The sequence below is a fragment of the Pyrgilauda ruficollis genome, unplaced genomic scaffold (assembly GCF_017590135.1).
Source record: "Pyrgilauda ruficollis isolate IOZ18807 unplaced genomic scaffold, ASM1759013v1 scaffold106, whole genome shotgun sequence".
Lineage (NCBI taxonomy): Eukaryota > Metazoa > Chordata > Aves > Passeriformes > Passeridae > Pyrgilauda > Pyrgilauda ruficollis.
The window spans coordinates 849,569-867,054 of record NW_024508766.1 but is presented as its reverse complement, the minus strand read 5'-3'; the positions used below and the strand labels follow the sequence as shown (position 1 = coordinate 867,054).

Genomic DNA, 17,486 nt, shown 5'->3' with positions numbered 1-17,486 from the left:
TTTTAAAATTTTAAATTCACCAAAAAAAAAAAAAAAAAAAAAAAAAAAAAAAGTGCAAATACTGGTGAGAATACATTCAGTATTCTAGATTTCTAAGGAAGCAATCTTTGAAACTGTTGTTGAGTTTAGTCCTAAGCTATAAATGGCCTGTGGTGGAGAGGACAAATAAAAAAATATGGAAGGCAAGCAGGGACTTGTAAGAACTTTTCTTTTGTCTAGCAGCATTCCAAAGAGCATCTGTGAGCACTGAATGAAAAAAACCATGGCAGCTAAACCCCAGGTCAGTAATACCAAGTTTGTTTAGTTTCTGTAATTGTGGGTCAGGAAGATAAAAAGTGCTTCTAAATGTTGTCCTTGAAGCTGTGAAAAATAGGTAGTCTTCAGCAGTTTTACTACTTACAGTCTTTACTACTTACTTACTCCTTACAGTCACAAACACAGTGAAGTGTCATCATTTCTACATTTTTTTATATGCTTTCTACAATTGGAAATCCACTTCGTTTCCTTTCTAAGATAATTTTCCTGTATGGATGTTAAAAAGTGTAAAAAGAAGTCTGTTTTATTAACCTCAGTATTTTAGTTTTGTTTCAACTGCATTTAAGACTATCCAGCAAAAAGGAAGGAGGAGGAAGTGGATCAAAGCAACTATTTTAGTGGAAGATTATTTAAAACAAACAAACAAAATGCCAACTAAAACATCAGTTGCAGATGTTGAATTTTAAAAGTATAGCTATTCTCAGCCCAGGAAACCCTAGTGTCAGGTTTTTTGCCTTGCAACTTGCTTAATTTTTAAATACAGTCTTGAGGCTGCTCTTTTAAGTGTCTTGTGAAGTAATATTGTACAAAAGAGAGAAATGATTGCTACTAATGTACTGGTTAGACAAGTCTGTAAATTGGAAAGCGAGTAAATTCTAAGAGAAATCAGGATTGCTAGTATTTCCTTTTCATTATTGTTCCCAATGATTTTGAAGCTGGATGTTGTTAACTGAAGAAGTGCTGAGTAGGGGAGAGGCAGGAATTCTAAGTGTAGTAGGTTGAAAATAGAGGGAATTTTTTTTGCCTTCAACTTTGCTTCAGGACTGTAGTAATCTGAAATTAGACAAAGGGCTAGTCTGTTTCTTGAAGTAAAAATGTATCTGATGGAGATTTGATGTGTGCTATCTGATGGAGATTTGAACTTTGCTAACATTTACAAAATCTTTAACAAAGATGGAATTAAAAAAGAAAGATTAATCCTTCTCCAGTAATGCGCAAATATGGATCACCAGTTCAAGGATTACCTACATTATATGAAGAATGCTCTTCATGAAAGCTTGGGAGATTCTTGCAGGAGAGGGAGGAATCCCAATAAGCTTAGATGGAGATTTCTCAGGATGAGTGCAGCTGCAGGTTCATAGTCACATAATTAACCCTATAGAAAGATGGGAGCAAGTTCCTGTGAGGTCTTGGAGGTGTCCAGATGCAAATTACAAACAATCCTGAGAAATGGGAACAATCTACACTACTGCTGGTCTTATTCCACATTCAGCACATAGTGGGTCATTTATTTCTGCTGCAGTCAGTAGAAACATAAAAACTGTATTTTACACTGTAGATCATTGTAAATTACTCGGACAAAAGGCTATGTATTAGTGCAGTCTATTACAAGTAAATGGGTTGCACTTCTTCCAGCAGTGCTGTAAGTAATGTTCTTTGATTCAGCATTATCAACCATCCTTCTGCAACACAAAGAGAAGGAAAAATTCATTAATTGCTTCTAAAGCCTTGTTTATTATAGCTCCTGGTTGAAAAAGGGTTGGTTTGTGTATTCCTATTTAAATTCCAGATAACAGCTTAAAACTTTCAGTGTCTTCTGTTTGGTCCTGGTAAGACACACTGCAAAAATTTGGCATAAGGTGTGTTAGTGTGAGTTTATTGTCAGCAGAGACCAAATTCTACACTGCCTTTACCTGTGTCAGCATTTTTTTTGTCTGACTTGAGGTAAACTGGATGTCATCTAAGTGACTTTGATGATCCTACTTTTGATGATGCTTCCTCTCCTTGCAATGATGGCTTTGAGAAAAAAAACAAAAACAAACAAATATAAATAATACTAAGCCCATGGGAAATGTGTAACTCATAAGTTATCTAAAGTAGTGTCCATTTCCTTTTATTTCACTGACTTCTACTGTTCATCTCTTGCCTGCTGGGCGGGTCCCTCATGCCACCTGTCTCTGCTAATGGCTTCAATCCAGTCTTTCTCACTGAAGTTGTTCAAGTTTGAGAATTTGTCTCATTTTTCTCTCTTCATTACTAAAGCAGCAGTTTTGAAAGTGACTTAGTCTGCTCTGAAGGCTGCAGATGGTGGGTTAAACCTCCTTTTGCCATTTTCAGCCTATGCCAAAATCAGACTTCTCCCACCTGTGTGTGCAGGAGCTCCTCATGGTAGGCGGGTTCAGGCTTCCAGGCTCTGGCATTGCCAGTCCCAGCTTTCTGTTGAAGGCTCACCAGACTTCTAAGGAGCTGCGTCACACTGGAGCAAGAAATCCTGATTTCTTCTCAACACTTGGCCTCCTGGATCATTACCATGACAAAGGGGGATTATTGACTTTGATAGTCATGATGCTTTTGATTTAAGGCCTGGTTTGATTTGGGGCAATAATGTTCATTGGCCCAGAGAAGCAGTGGTCTCCTCCAGGTGAAGAGCAAGGAGAGAAACGTGCTTTTGAGAAGGAGGAGAAAAAGGGAAAGAATTGGCTGAAGAGGCTGAATGGAAGCTGTAATCGATGCAGATTGTCTCTGGTAAGGACCCAAAAGCAGCCCATGATTCCTTAAGACAATTAAAAGCAAATTGTCCGGCTGAGCGATCCCAGAGCAAGGAAGATGCTCCCCAGACTATAATTCAAGGGGCTGAATGGCCCTCAAAAACTGAGAGCAGAAAGAAAAAAACCCCGAAGATGAGGCAAATGATGGAACAGATGTGAGTGCTTTTGTTGGGAAGACTTGGAGGCTAGCGGGATGGCGATAGGCTAATTTGAGGCAAATAATGCCAGGTTCCTTTCATATGCAGAATAGCACTTTGATCCAATGTGGATGAAAGTACTGAAAAGTAGAGAGGATGGCAGGGGGTCTTTTGTCTTTGACAAAAAAGGCATCTGCCAGGCTCTAACTCCCTTTTCCCCACCCCCGTAGCTTAGCAGGCCACTCCAACAATGCTAGCAAAGGGGACAAGTGTCTCCTGACAGCTGAAGAAATCTCCAGGAGGAGAATGAGGCTTGCAGCAATATGTATACTGGAGAGCTTAATCGATTTTTTCCACAGTTTAAAAAAAGGAGAGGGTTGGGGAAAAACAGAGATCGCAGTGAAAATGGGAGGTGGGAGATAAAAAATCCCTTTCTAATAAACTTGTTACTTTTGTTCTCCAAATGCATCTTTTCAGAAGATGCTTTGATGCTAGTATGAATACACTTAATGGAGCAGAGTAGGATCGAATTGCTGGAGGGGGTGTGTGAAATGAGGAAGAATAGTCTTGCAAGGAGGATGAATGTAGAGTGATTTCTGTGGATTCCGACACAGGAAAGATCTTGGAAATAGTAAAATAGTGCAATGCAAGAGATATCTGCAAGGCAGAGAAATACTTTTTGTACCACCTGCTGGAGGAGCTCAGATCTGCCCAAATTCTTAGGTTTCATTTCTAAGAAAAATCAAAAATTTCTTTTTAACCTTTCCATATTTGCTGTTTTCTTAACTGCTTGGAATTACTAGCAATGAAAGAACTTTAGGATCGAATGGGGATTTCAGAAGGTAAGCAATATTTGTGCCTAGCAAATATAACAATTTCAGACCAGCTGCTGATGTGGTACCTACTTCTGCTCTGTTGACTTTCTTCAGTTTTTCACATCTGGTAAACAAGACTGAGACCCAATTTGCAGAGTTTGATGGCTGTAGTCTTCTTTAAGCATCACTTTGCACCTAGTCTGATGTTTTCTTTGAGAAGTAATGACAGATAGTGAGTTATCAACTTCTGAGCAAGACCCATCTCAGTAAATTAAATCCTTCAAGAACAGTAGGTTCAGGAATCTTACCTTTTTTTGAGACCCTGACAGTGTTTATCCATTACTATTTACTGAAGATAACCTTCTCACCAGAACAGAGCTTTAAGCAACCTCTGCTAGCACAAACAGATCCTGCCCCTTTACCCCCACGTCCCCTTCTTTTTCTGCTGAGGATTTTCAATTCCTCCAAGAAGGTAGGAGTGATAGAGGAATTGAGAGGAATTACCACATTGCTTTGAGAGGCTGTACACTTATACTGATGGCAAATTGTAATCCTGTGTAGCTGTTCAGTAGGTGTGCCATCATCCCTCCCCCCAGAGATGGCACCGTTCTGTTCAGACCAGCTGATGTGGAGAGTGTTTTTGACAACAGAATTTCCTGTACTCCAGCTGTGCAAAGTGTGATGCGTGAATTACTGTAACTCATTAGGGAGGGCTGATTGTCAAGGACATTGATGCTCTCTTGATTTCTGCCTCTTTGTTGTATCTTGATTTTCTTGCTTCTGGTGCAGAAGGACTTAAGCTGCTGCTGCTGTCCTCAAAGGAGGGGAGACCACCCCTGTCCCTCACAGCACCACGGTGGAGGTCCACTCGCTATGTGGGGGACTTCAGGTGATTCTTGTGTGACCCCCCCCCCATTTACTATGTACAGTGACAGGTCTGGGTCTAAGTGGGGGAAAATGTTGCTTGTGGGGAAGTCTGAGCTGTCAGGGAACAGCTGTAGTCCTCCATGACGAAGAAAAGCAACCGATGCATTGCTACACAAACCACCAATGCAGCCATGGGGTCCAAGGCAGGCTGCTGGATGCTCTGTCACCGGGCAGTTGTGGTTAGGATGGGATGTAGGAGTCTTGAGCAGTGAGCTGGGGCTCTTTGTTCTTTGAGATGAAACATGCACAACCTCATTGTGAAAGGTCTTTCGTGCTTTCCCATTTGGGCAGGCAAGCCCCTCAGCTGCTGCCATCCTGAAATTTCTTCCTATGTCCAGAATCAACTCTCACACCTCCTTCCAGAAAGATGTACTCTTAGCAAAGGCCATAGAGCTGCCAAAGCTGACTCACTGGGGCAGTTTTTCGTCATGTCAGCAGTAAGATTAGAGATATGGAGGAAGAGGGGGTGGGTTGCCTCTGTTCCTGTGTAATGTGTGCAGTGATCCTCCATAACTGTAGGTCATCATTGAAATTTATGCTGTGCTTTTGGGGCAGATTTATGTAGCTCTTTGCAGCTTACTGTGTGCCCACAGGAAGGAAGGAAGGTGCCTGCATGGCTTGGCCTGGCTGCTGCAATGCAGGCCCAGTCTGTTTGGAGGCAAGACTGGATCTATTTCACCTGAAGCACATTGCAAGGGAGGAGGGAAGAGATCTGTATGGACGTGAGGGTAGCAGAGCAAGTGACAGCAGGAGTACAGGCTTCAGGGGTACAGCAGAGAGAGGAAGATTGTCTTTTTTCTCGTGTCTCACCTGGCAGGCTGGTGTTTTCTCCCCAGAAGCCAGTTACTGAAGCCAGTGACTGGCTCAGTTACCTTCTACTGATTTGTGTGTGGATGAAAATCAAACAGTAAAGATCGCAAAGCCTCTTTGATGTGCTTAGTCTACATTGAGGCAGTGCTACCTGACCAGCTCAGGAGGCTGTTACATTTCCTGGCTTCTGTCTGGACAGGGACTGTCTGGTCCTTGTTTTGAAGTCTGGAAAGGGACATACTGCTTTAATGGTAAATAATCAAGCAGGTGGTATCCAATAGCTTAAAAATAGGCCATTCTCATGGAAGTGCTTTTGGCTGGACTGATTATACATATCACATTTTCCTGGCATGACCTAGCAGTCATGGCTGTAGGAGTCCCATATTTTCAGGATGGATTTGGCTTGTCTCTCAGTGAATGTTGTCTGGTCATTAGCATCCACTAAGAGTTCTCTGAAGCCAAACAAATGGAAAATTGTGACTTTGGAGTACGATAAACCCCAGCCTGCATGCAAACCTTTGTTCAAATGTAAAGTGCTTTCAATTTGGTTTTGTTCAATTTACTTTAAAATGTAACAGAGGTCCTTTGCAAAATAGCTGCTGCTTAGTTAGATGTAACTTGCCCAAGAGTCCACATGGAGTTATTATTTTAGTTGAGTGCAATTTGTACCAACAAAGTGAATTCTTTCCCTTTTTACAAACATGAGATGTGAGTGAATGCTGCTATTTACCCTCCCAGAATTAATGCTGTGTTACATGCTTTCATATTGGGTTACATACACAATGATTTGGATCCAAAGAGGTAAGTCTAGCTGTAGTGGGGACAGCATGATTTCAAGTCTGATGGAATTTGCACCTTTCTGTAGAAGACAGATGGTTGTGGTAGGGGAGGGAAGTTGCACCTGTTTGTTTCCACATCTGCTCTGTGATCCCAAAATTTGGTTCACATAGTCTCAGTACATTGAGTATGCTTACTCATGTGTGAGTTTCATAATGTTGGCAAATACTTTCAGTTCTAGAATGCCTTTGATGGTGTTTGAGGCAAATGTCCAGGAGGAGTTAATTACACGAAGAGTAACCAGAGCTTACAAAATAACACTCTCATAAGTAAAAATTCTTTGAAAAAATTCAAGGCAGTACATCTGAGCTTACTTCCTTTAAAAATAATAAACCAGTAGGTAGTCAGAAAGCTTGGTACAGTTGTCCAGTTTTGGTGTGAAAACCAGTGGTAGCATGAATGTAAGCATGAAGAGATGTGCTCGGAAGAGATGGTAGTGTTTTACTTGCCAGGTGCTGACAGAGGACTGGTCCCTGCACAGGGGAATATGCAGCTCCATGCCTCACCAAAGATGCCACAGGCATTCCATGTTCACCCTGGGGAGATTCCACCTTAAATCTTTCCTTGGCTTCCTGCCTTTCTGGAGCTTGGTGGCCGCTGTCTGCAGTGGCTAGAGGTACAGAGATTCTGCATCCGTTTGGCTTCGGAGATACCTGTTGGTCCAAAGTGCTCTCTTGCTCCTTTTAAGTGGCTGCCACCCTCATGGGCTGTGCAGTGCCCAAGGCAGGGGGCAGTTGGATCAGCAGCCAGTGTCTGGGTCAGGCCCTGAGGCCACCACTTTGGGAGAGCCCTGCTGTGCAGGAGGTGGGGAGGCAGCCACATCTGGAGGGTTATCTTCTCTGATCTTCTCTCTTTATGGGGGTAGGAGCTGTAGCAGCCACATAGTTTTCATTGAGGCAAAGGGGGTGGGAATGTTTGCATTCCCAGGGGTCAGCTGAGGAGGAAGGAATGCTGTCAGCACCCTGCCTGTGGAGGCAGTCAACTGGAGAGGAGGGAGTGGAGGGACAGACTGAGGCTGAGCAGCTGCAGGGAGAGCAGCTTCCCGTGTCCCCCAACAGTCACCAGTCTTCCCTGGCCTGCTCTAGAGAGCCATTCCTGCCTGAAACAGATGTGGTGTCTGAGAGGAGACACAAAACAGGAAAATAAAAGCCTGTGACTGTTCTTGCAGATGAGGAAGGAAGGGCAAACAAGGAGAAGCCATGCTTAATTTAGGTAGGTTGCTGAGGAGATATGAAGATAGGAGCCTGTCAGGCCCTGGGGCTCTGTGGTGGTCAGGCAAACTGTCACCTAAGGGAGTAAGATTGCCCCTGCTTCAGCCTGCCTTTGTAGCATTTGTATTAATCAAGTCACAGGGAAAACCTCATTGAGTTAAATGTGGTGAGTCCATTCCCTCTGAGCAGCCAGGATCCAAGGTGTGGGTACCTGTGAAGCTGTAGGAGACAAGGGTTGGAGATGTCTAGACTGGCAGGCTCAGAGCAGGGAGCAGCTTCAGAGAGCCTTCAGCCAGTGGCTGTGTGTCTGTGACCTTCTCATGGGATGAAAAGAGAACTTACCAGGAACTCTGTCTTTTCCTCCCTTCTCCCCCTCCCTCAGGTTGTGTTTGCTTTGAATCAGACTCTCTTGCAGCAGGAGAGCCTCCGAGCAGGCAGTTTCCAGATCCCCTATACAACAGAAGACCTTATCAAGCATTACAACTGTGGGGACCTCAGCTCCATCATCTTCAACCATGACACTTCTCAAGTGAGTCTTGCCACTGCAGCCCTTGTACTACACACCTCTCCCTGTAGTGCTAACCCCTGTAACACGTGTGCTCGTCTCTCCTCGGGCAGGCCCTTTCTGGGTGAGGGCCAGGGGTATGTTGCTGGCTGCCTGGCACATCTGCTTTCCCGAGCCTTCTGTTCCAGGAGTTTGCACCACCTCAATCCCTCTCTTGCACCCAAGCAGCGAAGGTGCACCTGGCTTTCCCTTTTGGATGAGTGCCGTGTTCACTTTAAGATCAAAGATCTATGAGTTAATCATTTACTTTCTTAAGGATCCTGTGGAATTATGCTAGTTTAGGTATGAGCAAACCTAACGACAACAGAAAGGAACAGCAGGCGCTCTTGTGCGAATAGGAACAGAGAAATGCACTCATGACTTGGATGCTTGTGTAAGGCTGGGCAAGTTACAAGCTTTTTAATGTCCCCTATCAGTATGATTGTGTGCTGTGGACAAGGCCCAAAGAAGGGAAATTGAGTGAAACAAAGAAAAGAATGATTTAGACTGAACGTGAAGGAAAAGAGACCTTCTGAGACCTCACAGACTTGGGTTTATGGAGATGGTTTCCTTAGCAGCACAATGGAATGCAACACTGATCTTTAAACCATGAGAAAATGCCCAGCAGGGACCAATTTGGCATATTTGGGCTGTTAGATTAACTAACCTCAGGCTGAGACATCAGGCCTCACTGTTCTTGTTTGTGAGGTATTGCCTGGCAATTTGTGCACATCAGTGAAAACACAGGCGTTATCCTTGAACAGATGTTGATACCTGAGCTTTCTGTGCTGAATAACCATTTTGCTATGACATTCAGTGCAGAGCTGCAGAGTCATACTAACTCCTGCTTCTCTGGTGCTGAGCTTTGCGTGTGTGCTGCTGCCTTCCATCCTGCACACCCACCCTCCTGCAGGTGCAGGCATCCTGATCATCAATCTGCCTAGCTTTTACACCATGCACTCCATGCATAGGTTTCAAAGCATTTCTCAGAGGAGACCAGCATTTTAAGAGGATGCAGATGCTGCATCACTATCCTGTGGAGATGTTACAGACTGCAGACATTGCCCCTAGGTCCTTGGAGAGAGCAGCTGTATGAGACCAGCATGTTGCCAGGGGAAAAACTGTACTTAATGTGAGGGGCTCCACCTCAGGGCACTGTTCTTGGCAGCAGAGCTGAATATTGATAGTTTGCCACACTGTCAGTTTATGTTTTAAGTAGAACTTCTCAGTAAGTTGTATCTGACTCCATGCTTTCCCAGTAGATGACTACTTCCAGGCTAACTACCCTTTGGAAAGATTCTGTAATAGTCTCTGGGGGAATCCAAAGTCTGTGTCTGCTGCAGTCTTGAAAGGGAAAGCACCTGGCTAATTAGTGGGTCTGTTCTCCAGAAATCACCGCTTGCAGGCCCTTTAGTTAGCCATCCCCATAGCTGAATGCCTAAAGCTACTTGTCAAGAAGCCAGGATTGCTGCAACAATAGCAGACCCATGTTTTCTCTCCACTGGCTAGAGGTCAGGGTAGTGTGCAGCCACAGCTGTCCTTGGGGCTCCCAGGGGAGGAAGCCAGCATTTTAAAAGATACCATCAGGACAGGGCAACTGGAGGTGGCAACACATTCTTTCTTGACAAAATCTGGCCCTCTTAAAGTTTTCTTTTTAACTACTTCAAATTGCACAGTTATTCTTTGGCCGCCTGAGGGCTCTGATACAAGGCAAATTCTCTTAGAAGAGCATCGTTTTCATTATAGTTATGGCATACCTGTGGCAATTTAAGAAAGAGGTATGTAGCTAAAGACAGTTAGCAAATACTTACTTTCTTCAACTGATCAATCAGGATTTAGGGTCTTCAGCGTGGCAAAATGATAATATTTGTTGACTTTGAATAAAAAAAATCCATCTGGCTAGCTTATGAAATGATGCATTGAGAGAAATGAGGCACCATGCATCATTAGAAGTTTACTAAGTATTTTTTAGCTTGCTTTGGGTTTTGTCCTACTGGCTGTGCCTTGAGGGATGGGGCAGTTACTACACTCTGTGTGGAGCAAAAATGCCTGTGCATAATGGCTGCCTGTGACATAAATTCCCCTTTCATGAAGATTTTTTTTTTTTCTGCCTTAGGTCCCAAATTTCATTAATGCTACACTTCCAGCCCATGAACGCATTACTGCCCAAGAAATAGACAGCTACTTCCGTCAGGAGCTCATCTACAAACGAAATGAGCGAATGGGCAGGAGGGTGAAGGACCTGCTGGAAGAGCACCCAGACAAGAGTTTCTTCTTTGCATTTGGAGCTGGTATGTGACTGTGGTGCCATTCAACCTGAACTCATCCTTTCCATGTCATTTAGAAGCATTTTGCAAATTCTTGCCTCAGTTTAAAGAGGGGTCAGTGTTTTTACTGTGTTGGACACAGAACTCAGCTTTCCCCTGATAGTGGTACCCTAGTAGGAAAACCTTTTCAGTGCAGGAGACTGTTTTTCTTCAATGTGCAAAGAGCTCACAGTGCATGTGCTTACTGCAATATCTGTTAATTGCAGACATATTTGTTGTATGCAGAGGCAAAGATACTGAGTCAACTACAGTGCACGCACAGGAGGAACAGGTCATTGACACACACATGTGTTTATTGTCTGGGCAACCAATGCAAGAGGATAGGAGCAATAGGGAGCTGAGATGAAAGGCAGCTCATCTCAGGCTGCACCAGTGCTTGAATTAACCTTTCAAGGACATGTTCAAAAGAAGAATATGCCAAATTATGTGAATCTAAGGGACTCAATAAATGCAAAGGAATAAGCAAGGCACGATTTCACCTTTCTCTCCCTCCTACACCTTCCTTGACTCTTTCACTGCACTTCCACAAGGAAGTTGTGTCTGCTCCTATTTTGGAGCAGCACAGTAGGTCCAGTTGGGGAAAACGTACTCCATTTTCTGCCTCTTAGCAGTCAGCAGGACTCTACAGGCACATCCAGCAGCACATCCAACTCAGTAAGGTTAGCATCTACACTTCAGACCAGTGGAGGGTATGAACACGATTGTTTTGCCATGACTCCCATCCTTTATTCTAGCTCCAGGAAAAGGAAGAAGTTAGGATCAGTGTTAAAAAAGGTAGGTGCTAATTCCCAGAGAAGTATCACATCCCCTCCACCATGAGCCATATGGCTTTGGGAAAGGGGGAAAACTGAGACTGGTGTCAGCATCCATGTGTGGTTTTCTAATCTCAGTGCGTATTGCTTTAGTGAGGATGAAAGCTCTAGACAAGGCAAGGAAAATATTACTTAAACACTAAAAACATTTGTATTCAAAGTCTGTGAGAATTTCTGTACTTGCAACAGGGAGTTGTGGTTACAAATTTAGCATAACAAGGGCCAAATGTGTGAGAGCCAGAATGTCAAGAAAGATGGCTGCCCATGTTTGTTCAGATGTGTGTGAAGATTGTAACCTGCAATCTTCCTACAGTATCACTGCTCCGTGCAACTTTCTGTCACAAAAAACAGTGAAGTAGGCCCTGGTTGTGTAGATTCTGGTTATGTCTTTCTGTAGGTTAAGACCAGGGCGTTGCTGCACTCCACTGCTGAAGTTCTAACCACATTTGAACCTGTTTCTGACAAAAGCATGCAGCAGCCCCAAGGCCAAGTTGCATCTGCTGCAAGTAGCTACTCTTCTGTCAGGAGGCCAGTTGCAGATATTTGGGCTTTGGTTGCTGCCTCACAGCTTGAGTGATGAGCAGCCCACGTAGGCAGACATATGTGTTTCTCTGACATGTTCCAAGAGCAAGAGCCTTTGAGAGGAGAGAGCTTCTTCCCCTCCTTGCACAGACTCGGAATCCCAGCAGCTGCAAATGTCTTTAGATGGTTTCGTGTTATTTGTTTCCCCTCCCATCAATTTCTTTCTGTTCCTGCCCTTCTGCCCCAGAGGGTCTTCATTGTCAGGGGTGTGCACAGCACTGCTCCAGAACCCAGAAGGACTGCAGGACCAGGACAGATCCCTGTCCTTCTTAATTTCTCGGCTTTCTTGTTCTCAGCTTTCATGATAGTACTAAAATCCTTTCCTGGGCTTACTAGAATCTTGCTTTTCTTTTTCCTTTTATTTTTCCAGTTCCCCCTTTTCTGTGTCCTGATTGCCAACATTTCTATACTGCAGCACTCCCAGGAGCCTTGTGCCTAAATGAACACCCTTGATCTTTGGCTTATGTGTACATGGCTTGATGTCCAAGCACATGGTGGGCTCTTCTCATGCTTTTCCATCATACTTTTGAACCGAGACAGATTCCCTGTCCTCTCTGGGGACTTAGGACTAATTTTGAAATTGTCTCTAATTACTCTCTGGCTTTGATACCAGTCTGTACTCTGTTCTCGTCTGCTTTTCCAAATAGTTCTGTTCAAAGGATAGTGACAGCTTCCCACATTTAGCAGCACAATTCTTGATTACACCCTTGTTTGACTGCATGTGGTTTCTTGGTGGGTTTTTGTTTGTTTGTTTGTTTGTTTTGTTGGTTTCATTTGTTTCTTATTAAGCATCTAAGCGAGAAGTAGCATCACAGGATATATTGCAGAAAACAGATCAATTTTTACAGATTTCAGAGGTTTCCTGAGTGCATATTGCAATTATGAATGCAGACTTTCATTGTTTTCCGGGAAGCTAATTCAGCCATTTACTTATGCAGATTGCTGTATGTGATAGATAATTATGTAGAAAAGTTATTTTTATGCCAGCAAGCAGTGAAGATGAACAAATAGCTCATGATCAGTTTTAAGCATTGCTTGGAGTTGTACTGCTGTTAATTACTGTGAAAAGGTTCCAGAAAAGTGCTCATACAAGGCAGGTTAGAATGAGTAGTAGGAAAAGAGAAGAAAAAAATAAAAAAGGTTGTAGGAGTGGAAATAAAACATGACGGCATGGTGGTTTGCCCCCTTCTGACCACCAGTGAAGAAAGTATCTCCTAGGAGTAGCTTATAAACTGCAGGACAAGGTTGTATTAAAATGGTAGTAGGATATTTAAGGGTCACCCAGTTAGAAGGGGAGAGAAGACTTTCAGTTGTTTCCTTACAGATTTTTTTCACCCTCTATTTATTTTTAAACAGCTGGGCTTTTTGTAAGGAAAGTCCAGTCCTTCAATTAACAAAACACCATTTAAAAAACAACTTTTATCATCAATTATATGCAAGCAAGATCATGGTTTGTGGGTGACTGTGGGTGACTGTGGTATTACATATACCTTCTCTTGTTATTTAAACTACTCTTGGTATTTTTATTTTAAAGGGAGAAAAAAACAGAAAATACTGACTTATTTTATATTCTAACTGGATTGATGGGATTTATATATGTGTAATACATTGGGCAAAAGAAGTCTCCTCCCTTTTCAGGTCTTGATATAGCTGCATGGCTATAGATGTTAACTTCTTACATTGAATTATGTGTGTTAATTTGGGCCATAATCAATTTTATCATTAGATTCAGTACAGTTTATGCCTTTCTTAAAATCAATCATGCAAACTCTCCCTATATTTGGTCAAAAATGCTTCACAGTCAGAGCTAATTTGTGGAACTATTTTTGTTCGGAAGTAATTTACACCAAAGTGGAGAACTAAAAACCAGCAGATTTTGCTGGTTTTCAAAACACTTTCCTTCTGGCCAGAGTGCAACAAGGAAAGTTTCAAGCCAAAGTAAGTCTCTTTGAGGGAATTAGAGGAAAGCATGGGGAGAGAGAGCTGGCAATGTGAGCAGCATTCCACTATGTTCAGTAAAGATTTATCTTAATTGTGGACAGGCCTTTATGTATGTAGGCACCAGGGTTACGAGCCAGGCCTACTCCCTTTTGCCAGTGGTGGAACTTGTGAAGCAAAGCCAGCTATAATCTTTCACCAGCAGTCTTCCTTTTGTATGCATTTCTAATTTCACTGCATTCTGGAGTGGCACGTTCAGGATCTGGGTGCTGAGCCAATGTAAGTGATGGCACATGTGATTCTGTAGCCAGCCAGCCAGGTAATGCCATCGGTTTCTGGTTTGTCTGGGAAGGGAACACTGACGTAGTGAGAGCTGCATTGTCCTGCTGTACTGTGGAGAGTTTTACCACTTGTCCAAGTTCTACAAGGGTGCTGCATGCTGGCTAAACCTTCCCAGAAGCAAGGTATAGTTGATACTGGCAGAGAGCTCTGGAAATTGTCTGATTCATCCCTCTGCTCAGAGCAGGATTATATAGAGCAAGCAGTTTTCCTAGCACTGGAGTATGGACACGGATGAAGACTCCAGAATCTCTCTGGGTAATCTCTTCTAGTGTTTAATCACTAAAGACGCTTTTTCTTATATTTAAGTCAGACTTCCTGAATATCAGATTTTGTCCATTGCCTCTTGTCCTTTCATGGCACAGTACTACTGGGAAAAGTTCTGCTTTGATTTGCAACCTCCTATGAGGTATTTATGCATAAGTTATAGCCCCCCAAGCCTTCTCTTGTCCAGGCGGAATAGTCTCAGCCTCTCCTAGAATTACACATGTTCTAATTGTTTCATCATCTTTGTGGCCCTTTGCAGCACTCTCTCCAGTATGTCCTCATCTCTTTTGGACTGGAAGCTCAGAGCTAGATTCTGGATGGACCCAGGTATGTGTTACCAGGGCTGAGGAGCAGGAAACGACCATCCCCCTCAATCTTCTGGCAGCACTTCTCCTCACGCAGCCCACGGGGCCATTGGCCTTGCCATTGGCAAGGACACCTTGCTGGCTTAAGACCTACTTGATGACCACCAAGACACCGCATCTTTTTCTGCCAAACTAGTCTTCAGCCAGTTGGTGCTCAGCCTGTCGTGGTGCCTGAAGCTATTCCTGCCCAGGTGCAGAACTTGATTTGCTGAACTTTATGAACCGAGTTTCCCCTCATCATAAATCCATACTGACCACGCCCAACCATTTCCTTATCCCTGACACATTTGGAAATAATTTGCAGGCTGATTTGCCCCACCACCTCCCCCAGGAACAGAGGTGTGGTTGAGCAGTTTTTAATTCCCCAGATCCTTTTTCCTGCACTTCTTGAAGACAAGAGTTATACTTGCTTTCTTTCAGTCCTCAGGAACCTTCTCCACTTGCCATGACCTTTTGAAGTTAATTGAGAGTGGCCTCTAGTGACATTAAGCAAGCTAACACAGTTTCTCTGGATGTATCCTATAGGGACTTGAAGATGGCTGGTCTATTTGAATGTTCCTTAACCTGATCCTTCTCCATCCACCTTCTTTGTCCTAGACTTTCCCCCTAGTCGTAGGAACCTGAGGTTCCTGAAGGTTGGTTAGACCACTAAATAAAGTAACAAAGACATTTAGTACTTGGCCTTTCCCACATTCTTTGTCATCAGGTCTTCTGCCCCCTTCAGTGCTTAGATTATTATTTATCTAGTCTACAGTTTACTGCTGCTGTGCCAGTAGAGGCATTCCATGTTCCCATTCGTGTTTCAAACCAGATTCAATTCTAGATGGGTTTTTCTTCAGCATGTTCATTTTATTCCCTTTTATTCCTTTAGCTCACTTATGGTTTCTCTTGGAGAAGCTGAAGAATAAGAGAGAGGGGAAAAAAAAGTGTTGGGGTTTTTATTATGTAGGAGGAAGCATATTTAGCAGCTTGAGATCTTGACTTTATTTTGACAGACAAGACCTCTGCTGAAGTCAGATTTCTAGGAGACAAGTTTAAATTCCCTCTAGTCTCTCCTGCCTCTTTGAACAGTTGAGAAACTCCAAAGTGTCAGTTCATGAATAAGAAGTACAGAGGGATCTAAGATTCCTTATGTCCCTGTGGAAGAAATTACTGACTTCAGTGAGAGAGGCTGGCTGATTTGACAACCTCGGAAGCTGGTCCTCTTAATCTTGAGAACACTGGAAAATTCCTTTTTCTCTTAGAGCTGTTTTTCCTTGCTCCTGAAAAAAACATCATTCTGAGGCTTTAAAGTATATTGGATGTTGGTAAGCCACCACTAATACAAAGAAAAAAAGGATATTGGTGAGAACTTCTTCAGCTACCGTTTCTTCTAATTTCTAAAGGAAATAACAAATGTGTTTATTTGGCATTAGTCAGACTGTATGGAGTCAAATCTCCAGGGACTGACTGTTTTTTTTTCCCAGACAGAATGTGTTACCACCAATGGTTATCCCAGTCTGCTGTAATCCACCAAATGGCTTCCTTCAGCTTCTGCAGGTTTTGAGGCAATCCTTGTGATGTGAGAGGTCAGTTTTGTGTCAGCCTTAGGTGCCACATAGGCATGTCTAAACCCCTTTTCCATCAATCCTTATGTCATAAAAAGAAAAAAAAAAAAAACAACCAAAAAAAAACCAAAACACCAAACCCACAAAAACAAAAAAACCCCCAAACAAACAAACAACCAAAAAAACCACAACAAAACCCCAGAAAACAAAAATAAAAACCCACCAAACAAACAACAAAAAATACCCCACAACCCCACAAAAACCACGACAAAAAACCCCACAACCACAAAAAACAAAACAAAACAAAAATTCCAGGGGCAAGTGTGCTGAATCTGAGTGATGTGTTTGGTGGTGCTATTTCCATGTAGAGCTGTTCAGTCTTCTTGATATTTTCTGTTTCATCTGGAATCTTTAGATGTGAAATTATGCAAGAAGACCAAGATTTATTGTCTCTGGGTAAGAAAAGATGGCAGAAAGGATCTGTCAGCAGTCAAGAGTGCTAAGCCCAGGATGTATCTGTCCAGCTTGTATGGGTGTTTATACTCATAAAACAAAATCAAACAAAAACCTGCCATGGGAATACACAAGTTGCTCAGGGAAATGAGATATCACTTTGAAATTTGGTGGGAATTCAGAATCCACCATGGAAAATTTGAAGCTGTAATCAGTACATTTGGAATTGGAGATATGGTCTGCACAGGGAATGTAGATTTACCTTGCCTTATGTAAAAGATTTGAAATGTTTAATGAGTAAGTTCATGAAAACTCTGTAAGCGGGTGAATATTTGTGGAACCTAGAAGAGGTAAAAAAAAAGCTGATGGGAGGGGCAGGAAGACAACGTAGTGATAAAATAGATTTTAAAAACAGATTAAATGAGTCCTGTGGGGCCACCTCACTTCTCCCTGGGCTCAAAGGGCTTGCTGATTGCCTGCATGCTTCTGTCTCTGGAATGCAGCAGCATTTTAACTTCCTTGGGTGGGAGGAAAGGCTGAGTGCCTGAAGGTGTGCCTGTACCTCTGTAATCTGAGAATGCCAGATACAACCCAGCAGCTTTGAGACTGTTTTCCTTAGTAGGCTCTTTGAGTCTTCAGAATGCTAATGACAGGGTTTATTAGAACAACAACCCCTGAAGGGGAAAGATAATGTTGTGTGGAGGCAGGACCCACATCCAGCGCCTCAGGGTTCATATGAAGGGCACTACTCCTGACATCTCTGCCACCGAA

The 17,486-nt window shown here is 43.0% G+C and overlaps 1 protein-coding gene across 3 annotated transcripts in view; it reads left to right on the top strand.

The window, feature by feature from the left end:
- Positions 1–17,486, top strand: part of TRABD2A (TraB domain containing 2A) — an 83,799-nt gene that overhangs the window by 48,581 nt on the left and 17,732 nt on the right. For 2 of the 3 annotated variants that reach the window (XM_041471454.1, XM_041471463.1), the window contains 2 exons: positions 7,924–8,070; positions 10,202–10,376. In XM_041471454.1, the coding sequence (XP_041327388.1) occupies positions 7,924–8,070; positions 10,202–10,376 (322 nt within the window). The remainder of the gene's footprint in view (positions 1–7,923; positions 8,071–10,201; positions 10,377–17,486) is intronic. The other variant, XM_041471472.1, reaches the window with a different exon arrangement.